The sequence below is a fragment of the Homalodisca vitripennis genome, chromosome 5, assembly GCF_021130785.1.
Source record: "Homalodisca vitripennis isolate AUS2020 chromosome 5, UT_GWSS_2.1, whole genome shotgun sequence".
Taxonomy (NCBI): Eukaryota; Metazoa; Arthropoda; class Insecta; order Hemiptera; family Cicadellidae; genus Homalodisca; species Homalodisca vitripennis.
Window position 1 is genome coordinate 53,258,656 of NC_060211.1, and position 10,274 is coordinate 53,268,929.

At 32.4% G+C, this 10,274-nt stretch overlaps 1 protein-coding gene across 1 annotated transcript in view; it reads right to left on the minus strand.

The window, feature by feature from the left end:
- The window catches only part of LOC124362205 (facilitated trehalose transporter Tret1-like), an 89,652-nt gene extending 79,657 nt beyond the window's left edge, over positions 1 to 9,995 (minus strand). Inside the window, exons 1-2 of the mRNA XM_046816515.1 lie at positions 9,908 to 9,995; positions 3,284 to 3,340 (exon numbers count right to left, since the gene is read on the minus strand). Coding sequence (XP_046672471.1) covers positions 3,284 to 3,340 — 57 coding nt within the window. The 5' untranslated portion in view covers positions 9,908 to 9,995. The remainder of the gene's footprint in view (positions 1 to 3,283; positions 3,341 to 9,907) is intronic.
- Between the last annotated feature and the right edge of the window lie 279 nt (positions 9,996 to 10,274).

The following is a 10,274-nucleotide window of genomic DNA, read 5'->3' on the forward strand; positions in this document are numbered from 1 at the left end:
ATGTGCAACCCATTGTTATGTTGGGTTACAATATAACCGATTAACATTATTATACTTTATAAACAAAAACGATTACAATTCAACAGAAAATTATTATAATTTGTATAAATTATATAGGCTATAGGTTAAGTACTTAATTTGATAATGATGTTGAAACAAACCCAGTTATTGGGATACTAAGTGAATAGTTTGTTTTGTATTTTTTTAACAGTTGGAATACCATTGCGTTTTTATTTTTTTCCAAAATTAGATATCCTAGAAGATTATTTTTTTTAACCAGGGCCTTTGTGTTTAAAAATTCTACTTTATATTGTAATGAGAAACAAAAAATTTGAAAGATACGGCACTTTGGTGTTATTCAAAGGCCACTCTGTCCCTGTCTACCATTTGTTTAGGCTATAATTGGTAAATACATACGCACGTATTATAAATAGGAAAAGTTAAAATTAACATTTACCAGTGCTCACGTGATCTGAGCTTGAATTTAGGTACTATCTCGAGGGATGTTTTTCTCTTTTCGCCACAAGTCACGATCTGGCACGTGATCTGATGTCGGGAAAGTACCGAACGGAAATGCGACTGGCCATCAGTGCGCGAACTTCAGTACTAAAAGTAACATATTTCTGATATCCTAATATAAATCTAATGACATCACATAATGACAAGTAGTAGATAGGGACAGAGTCACCTCTGGATAATACCAAAGTACTAGGGGTGCTGTTACATTATAAAAATATTTTCATATAATATAGGTACTTACTGGTAAAGTTAAAAAGTAATTAATACTATTCAATCTGCTTGGTCAGTACTGTAATGCAGATATGAAAGACAAAGTTACTATTTAAAGTTTACTATAAATTTTAAATATGTATATTTATAACCTTAGATAGTACAAACAAGGCAAAATTAACTATGGCACAAAATATACGAAAACCGGAATAAATTACAATAGCCATAAATACACACTTTTTTACACATTTTCTTGATTGTGACAACAAGGCGAACTCAACATTAGCGTCATAAATATAATTTACTCGAACCAGAAGTCCTCATGCACGTGCAAAACTTACGAATTGCATACGAAGCTGCGGGTTACTTCTAGTAAATACATGATTTAAAAATTGGTGACAGCATATTTTAAATTTGTACACGAAGAGGTTAAATCATTTTAATAAATCAGTTGGAAAACATAAATTGAACTATCCACAATGTACTCCTGTCGTGTTGAAAAAAACACCAAACTATTATTGTACTAACCATGTAAAATACAGGAATACATACATAAAATCACTTCTTGAATAGTATTTAGTTTTATTTAAATCGCCCAAGATGTATATAATGTAATTATGATCAGATTTATGTGACATGTATTAATTATTCTACTTCCTCACAATTAAAAGAATGTTCATACATATTATATTCAGTTTTTGGTATTCAATACGCAGTATATATGTATGCCATCTTGGTTTTTTTTTAATATTGATAAGCTTTAACTATTTTAATTCTGTGTATTTAAAGTCCAACTTTGCAATACGTGAAGTCAGTTTAGAGTAGGTCTTGTATTTATAAAACCACAGAGTAACAATAATAAAGATTACTTAGACGCATTACAATTTTGCTTCACTAATCGGTGAAATATTTTAATCTCTCTGTTTATGGAACCAACTATTAACAGAGCGATTCCAGTTGTAGTAGTTGAGTAAATACAGATTATCTTTGAAGTCCGGGACATGAATGCAAATTTGCACTTCATTAGAAGAAAACCTAGTAGTCGTGAAGTCTATGGAGGAATTCGCCTTGGAAAATTATTTAGTCGTCTACCACATTAATGAAAGAGTTAAAAATAACAAGTGTCAACTTCTTTATTACGTCATATTTTGCAACTTCACACTTAAAACAATGTGTTAAACAAGTAAGTAGTCATTTTATCAGGATCAGCTAACGAGATAAAGAGACTAAAAGTCGTAAAATTCAGGAATGATAACACTGTCAAGACGGTGTATGCCAACAACTACTGTCTCAAGGTAAAAATCATAAAATTCTTAAGCCACTTTTTCAGTCTTTTAACCTCGTTGCGTTGCCTAACGCTGAAACAGATGTCTGACAGTTGGATGATTTTTTAATGTGTCATGTAAAAGAAACGTTACATGAAAAATTTAACATTTGTTTCCTATTCTTTCACTGTCTTACCATTTTTATCAACTAAAACTAGCTGACGACAGCTTGCTTTTTAAGGAAAATTGAATTTCTCTATCGATTTTAGGAAATTGTGAATTATGATCTTGTATTGAATAAATTGGTTCTTACCTCATATATTAATGGTAATATCTCATATTTATAGCAGTTCAAAATAAACAACCAGCATTTTATAAACGGACTTTACAATGCTAAAAGTGGGAAAAATTCTTTTATAGCCAATGAAAAGTTGTTATATACTAGGCATACTATAAAATGGTATTGAAATTTTTTTAACTTTAGTTACCTTTTTATATTTCCAATAATGTTTTGGACTTGCAATTAACTTGTTTTCAGGTTATAGCAATAAACTACGAGACTGTATTTTTACTTCTCGTTATGGATAAAAATGTAACTACATTAAAAAATTTTGCGTTCTCTCCGTGTTATATTTTCTAATAAAATTAAGGACATACCAACACAAGATGTGGGTGTTCCTTATCTTTCCCTTGTATAATTTAATACTGATGGACATTGGGTTACGTTCACACTGCAATTTAAATTTTGACTTCATTATATTCCAATATTTCTGCCATTGTCGTAATTTATACTTATGGCATGAATGTTTTGTTTTACGTATTGGATCTTATTTAATTATGGAAAACTATACGTATTTTATAATATTAAAATATAGTTATTATGTCTTCTAAACATTCTAAATGAATAAATTGATATTTATGAATTTGAAAAAAATGTACACTATTTTTTGACTCCATTACATCAAACCGAATTTCAAGATAATTTTACATTTGAATCCGTATAAATTTCATGCACGATCCACAAATTAATGCAGAAAGGTATAGCGATATTTCCAATTAAATTGAAAATAATAACGAGCAGGAGATTACAGTGTAGGATTGGCTAACTTTATAAACTAATCCCTTTCCAAGCTAGCGTTATTAAAGCATAAACAATCATTGTCATTACTTTGGTACTCGTAGTTGTAACAGAGTGCAATCACACTTAACTACAACAAGTGTAAAGTATTAGTTGAATTTATACTATTTAATTTAGACAATTCCTTTTCTTGATTAGTATTAGTACTCACAGCACCGTAGGACGCCGACTTCTCCGCGAAGGAAAACGCTGGGACCTCTGGGAGCATCTGAGAACAGAGACGCAGACGCACAATCACACCGTCATTTCACCAGACACCTACACACAGTCGTAGAGAAGTCTCTCGGCAGAGACAAAGTTTATTTAATATTATCGTGCGTTCTGATAACCTCTGCAATACAGGAGTGATAACATTGTTTTGAATTTCCGTGGCCCCTAGCAAAAATGTCCATAACTATGCGTTACACAATATGTAGAACATCCACATAATAGAATGGAGAATACTATTAAATGTATATTATACAGGGTGAGGCAGACCACAATTGCCGTATACAAATAAATATAATACGAATTTAATGTAATAGAATAATTTTATTCTAATGCAATTAATAATTTGCTTGCGTACTCTTCATAGTGTTAAAAGTAAATTGGCCTTGATATTTAATAGATGAACCTTAAGATGTTAACGATATTATAGCTATTAATTAAGTATTGTAAATATCCGTCAAACAGGCATTGCCTTGGTGGTATCATCTTTCCTTTTACTAAAATTGTTTTATTTTGCTTAGAAATAGTATATAATTCAAACAGTCGTACGGTACTATTAACTGATATTTTATGTGTATTTATTATGGTCATGGATTAGATTTAATTTTGTTTCCTTTCTTATTTGTACCTGACTGTGTGGGTTAAAGTTTGAGGAAATATGTTTATACAAATAAAAATTATTATATAATATAATAAGCTCAAATACCACACATTTTCTAAATTTATAATAAATTTAACGTGTTTTGGCTATCTTGGAATTTTAAATTTATTTACATAACTACTTTTAGACACATCCTTTCAACTTTTTACAAGAGGTTTTTATTCATTTAACTTAATAAGAAAAATTCAAATATTTATACTTTAATCAGTACTATGTCTCAAATTAATATTGAAAAAATATACCACTTATAGAAATATTTATAGTAAATACAATTTTACGCATTTTATAAAAATTTGCGAATTTCTGGAAAATAGCCTGCTTATTACAGAGAATTCACCTGCCAGGCCGAGCGTTATCACAGCACTGTGGTCACAAGTAGCTACAACGTTTAACACTCATTTAAAACTAATAAATATTAGTCTGGTAACTTCACTCTAATGTTATCCATATTTAGTAGACGAGTTAAAACGAGAAAACATGAAAAATAAAACGAATAAACCATCAGAATCGGTAGAAAACTAACCAACTACATGCGTAACTGAAAGAACCTCGCGAAACAGTGGTATCAAGTCCCAGCAGGACCCCGGACACCCGATACTGATAATGCTAATCCCGCAAGGCAATGCGTTCAGCACTTTATACCGGAAGGGCTTTGTACAATCTTGTAAAGGTACCTTCACCCTCTCAAGTACGGGTAACATGATAGTCTAGACCTAGTTGGAGGAGGGGGGGCGGTTTAAGGTTAGGTAATAATTAACCAGTAGGATATAGTTTATTGTTTTCCGTCAAGGACGTAGCCACTGAGGGGGTCCGGACCCCCCAGTTTTCAATTCGTTCAATTACTTTTCTAGTAAACGATTATTATTACATAAATAATTCAGTATTACTGACATGTACTGTTCTCAAGAAAGAAACGGGTTAACGACTTTAATAGGGAACAAAATGGGGCCTTACTCTCTGTCCACTACGGACAAATATGAGTTGTATGGACCCCCCCTCCCCCAAATGTCTTCCTGGTTACGTTCTTGTTTTTGGTAGCTTGTAAATTGAAAGTGAAAAAATATATACGAGGTATAAATGCTCGTATTAGCAGTCAACCGCAGCTTCGCACGGAATTTTCTGGACTAATAATAAATTAAACAGAACTCAATACTAAACCAACCCTTATTCTCAAAAGGGTTGTTTTGCTAATATAACCTTTGGGATAAAATCTAGACATAGTACACACACATTGGACTGAGAAGCCTACTATAGTCACAAAGCGTCTTCTGTCGCTTGTATTCCACTTCCAGTATTATAGAGATACTTAAAAGTCTGTTTTTGACGATGGAAACAGATTTTTTCAAGATATTTTCCATTGTATGGCGATATAAAGAACGAGTGACTCTACGTTTCGAGATCTGGAATCTGATCTCTTCCTCAGGTGGAGAACTAACCTAACACACAACTACAATCTAGGTTAAAATAAACAAAGCATAACAGAGCGTTGCAAACGCATACTTTAAGTCAGGAATAACTACAATTTTGTGTGTCAACTCCTGTACGCTAACTCTAAAACATGTACTTAATAAAAACAAAACTCTAATTATTAAAACCGAACTAATGCGTAAAGGTCACTAAGAACTGAGGTAAAAAAACGACGGTTGTGGACTTTTTTTATTGTTGGTCCATTCTAGATGAAATTCCCAAAACCATACGGTGCCTTCGTATCGGGCTATTTGTAATCTCTAATCTGTTTGATACTTTGTTTGGATACAGGTTTTCTTATTAGTTCAGTACAGAACAGAAGATGTTTTCATGTTCTCTGGGTAAATTAGAGAGAACTATTTCGGGCCTATGTGGCTTTGATGGCGAAACGATTCAAAGAATCGTTTTGAACGTGTTCATCGCAAACTATTTTTATCTCCTCAGACATACGTGGGCTCCACATGACAGAAGCTAGGACTGTGACAGTGACATATTTCACCCTCTGCTCTAAACGGAAGATAGAATAGAGTTAAACTCAATATTCGTGCAGAAATAATAGTAATATAATCATCAGACAACTAACCAAAGAGACTGAATGTCACAATTTTAACCTTCTTGGTACAACCCCCCCCCCCATTCAGCGATTTCTACATAGATAGAGGTACCAAGCTAAATTATTTCCATAGGGTTACGATCCAATTGAGTATTCTAGTAATGCCCTCATTTTGACGAATCAAATCTAAAATGTTGGTAATTTGTTATCACTATAAAATCTTATTAGTTTAATATGATCATAAGCGTATTTATGACGCCCTAATGGGGGAGGTTACAAAAATTCTGGAAATCTTCCATGCCTTCCAGTTAAGCTGCGGCTTAAGAGCACGGCCCCGGAATATGTTTAAATGCTATAATACTAAAAATTGCAAGTTTGGCAGCCCTTCTAAGAATATATGATTCTTATTTATCCCTCCGAAAACGGTTACAACTTAAGTCAAAATTATTGGTGACCACTAGAATGATAATATACAAAGATAAGAAAAACATTGTTTTTAACGGACCTATAGGGGCTCTGGTAAATTACTGTAACTTAATAATTAAAAGACACATCCTCTCTCTATATTTTACCTTGAATTTATAGTTTACAAAATGCGCTTCCTGAATCGTCTTTTACTTCACAATTGCATTGTATAATGGAGTTTAATGGGATACACTGTTTATAAAGTACAAAATTAATTTTAAAACATGAAGTATGTAATTGCGTTGTTTTTATACCTGAGCGGTTGACGTCCACCGAATAGACTCGTCGGACCCACAGTGCTGTGGTAGAGACATAGAAATACGAACTTCTAGTTAACTATTTACAAACCAAGATTTTTATCTAATTTTGGATTTCATACTCAAAGCATTTGGCACACAAAATTGATCGTTAACAATGAACGGAATTTTTTTCAATAATATGTCTAAAAATTCAGGTAGTACGTGCAGCAACATTTTCTCGGCCAGGCTTACAAATGATGTCATAACTGTAACATGAAAGTTCAAGTCGCTACCTCATGATCTTATCATTCTTTATTTTACAAGACAATTTTTATTGCAACATGAAGGAAACAGATTTCTGATCTGTAACCAATTTAAAGTGCCTCCCGATCAAATATTGCCGCCACTTCCGGACAGCCTTTATGATGGCATAGACTTGCTTCAATTTATTTGTATTGAGAGCTCTTGAAAAGAACGCCACTGAACGTCCATCTTGAGTGAGGGTTGCAGCTGTTGTAGTATCAGAAGCATCTGTCCCTGCATTAAATGGCTAAATAGGGATCATAGATGCATTTTCGGTCTCTTTCTTAATCTCGTTGAAAACAAAGATAGCCGTTGACGTCAGAAGGAACCCGTTCTTTGTAAGTGGCTGGATCTTCTCTGAAAGTTTGGGTGTGAATCTAAAGAAAGGAGAAAACATACCAATTATTGTTCTCCTGAGAGAAGCAGTATATGTAGGAAGGGGAAGATTCTTTAGGGGAAGAAGACCATCCTGGTCTGGTTTGATCACTGCATTACTGATTGTGTAACAAAAAAAATTAATTGTGCTAATAGAAAACGAAATTTTAGTTTTTGTTTTCAGTAAGACCATATGTGGCCACAGCTTGCTGAATCTGTCCAAAATTCTGTTTTATTATGACACGCTGGAAGCATCTGAGGTAAGATCTGCAAACACTGAAGCAGGTTTAACTTAGCTGCAGCCAGATAACTAACAACAAGAGGATTATCGGATCCAGTTCGTCCAGTTCTGGTTTTGTGTGCCGAGCAAGTAAGTCATTCCCAATTACTATATTATAAATGTATACACTTGGAAGAATATAGAGATATGAAATGTGTGCAAAAAACTAATTTGTTTAAAATAAATTCAAAACATTGTAATTTCTGGATATTTAAATTATTGGAAATTAGCCTACATTGGCAAGTAGCTTGTGCGTAGGCTAGAGACGCTATCTTTTACAGAAATTAATTGTAGTTTATTTTGTCTGGTAAAGTACAGACACAAACAAAACAAAAATACACTTAACAAATGAAACTATCCGGCATGAAATAATATTTAATTGATTTGAACTAATAATTGACTTAATGTATTATAATGAACCCGTAGTTCAAGATGAAAAGGTTGTTTTGTAAGATTTTACTATTTTTCCCCTTTTACGAATCAAACCAACTGGAAATCCACAGTTAAAGTTTTTTCTTTCGTGTTGTGGAGTTTATTTTAATTTATTTGCTAAGTGAATGATAAGAATTTAGTAATCACGTTTGAAAAATTAGCGGAACGTTCATTGACATCATAACAACTCGGATTCCAGTTAGAGGTGATAAGGCACTTGGTAAACAGTTTTTCGTCAGTGTACGTAATCTGTGCTAGCGGTGTGTCAATGGCGGGCAGTCGTGTGGTCTGAGATCCCGAGGGCGGTGTTGCAGTAGTGTGCAGCACGGCGGCCTGCACACTACATGTCGTAATATCTCACAAACACGTGGTTCAGACAGGTCATGCTGTGCTCCGTCACCCGAGTCTCTTTATCCACACATTGTACAAGTCCAACACCAATAAGGCAGATTCAATATCTGTTTGTTATGTCATCACGTATCAAAAGGTTAATAATAATATTCATGTCTCCTACTAAAATGCATTTTTTATTAGTTATACATTGTTATAATAGCTGTTGAGAGCATCAACAAAACTGTCAACGTCACTATAAAACGTTCTTTAAAGTACTAAATGTTGTAGTGAGTATTTAGGAATGTGAAGTTAAACGAAATGCCGTAAACGTCACCCATAGTTGTATGTGATGTAACTGCAGAAAACCACTTATTTACAAAAACAATGACACAGTCATTCAGGTTCCTAATTTATCAGCCAGTACAAGGTCAAACCCTTCAATAATCACTCCCTCAGCTGACACTCAGTTAAAACAATTATATCTACACTGTTTACTATCAAACTTAAATATGCTATTAACTCATCATAGTTTTTATAAACCTATTATTCTATGCAAAACTGTAGAAATTAATAAATTTGTATCATTTGGAAAATCATTATCATCAATGACATCAATCAATATTATCAAGGGCTGCTCGCCCGCCCAAATATATTTATAGGTATATGATTGACTGTTATGTGTATATACAATGATTAAAATAAGTAAAATCAATAAATAGCCTAAATCAATTCACTAACTACATAATAGAAATTATTGACTTTGAACAAAATACAAAAAAGTAAACAGAAAGATTTAAATAATAATTAAATGTAATATTTGTTATAGTTTATAAGTATTGGTCATAAATTTAACTAAAATAACCACTGTTGCCTTGCAATTGTAAAGCAAAAATATATACATATACACACGAATAAATAAATAAATATATACATATATATATATATATATATATATATATATATATATATAAACGATTTATTAGATATTCCTTTTATAATTCGTCGCATTGTCGTTGTCAAAAAGATACAAAATATAATAAAACATAAAACGTTAACACAACGTTTCTTAGTTGTATATATTCAGAAGGCATAATGGTCTGTGTTACTTGTGATACTGTGTTATAAAAGTGGTTTTCAATGGAATGGAAGGTGCTAATTGGTGAATCTTATTTTTGTCTATAGACTACTGTCAGTAAATTTATATTAAACAAGTTGAGATGTAATGTTACGCCTTTTTGACAGTGGGATTTAATTACTTTTTCTATTTATTTACAAAGGCATAATTAACATAAAATTTAATTTAAGAAGTTATCTGTGCATAAAGCTTTTTTTAATTTGTGTGAAACCATTTTTATTATAATCGTGACTAAATAATAAGGACGTGTTAAGTTGTGCAAATAATGACCAAATTATGTTAAGACTAAACTATTGGTAAATAATAGGTGATAACCTAGGCCTACCAGCTTGGTTACGTTTTGAAGTCCAGTAATTATCACTGTATGTACTGTACACTGTAAAGGCACATTGTTAACACGTTTCAAAAAAGACTTAATTAGGCAAAATTATAATTGTAGTATAGCTTACTGTAATATTATATATTGAGAGATCACTGGTTCAATGGAAATGTATCATGTTTGAACTGAGAGGACTGAGAGTCTGTCCTGACTCTTATCAGCTAGTGATAGCACAACTGATAGAGTAGTGGACATTCATCAGTTCACTTCTTAGTGTTGACTAATTTTTGTACCTAATATCAGACAGCTATCTAACCTATTTACTACTTTTTAAATAATTTTTAAATATATTTTTTACAAGAAATTTTTTAAT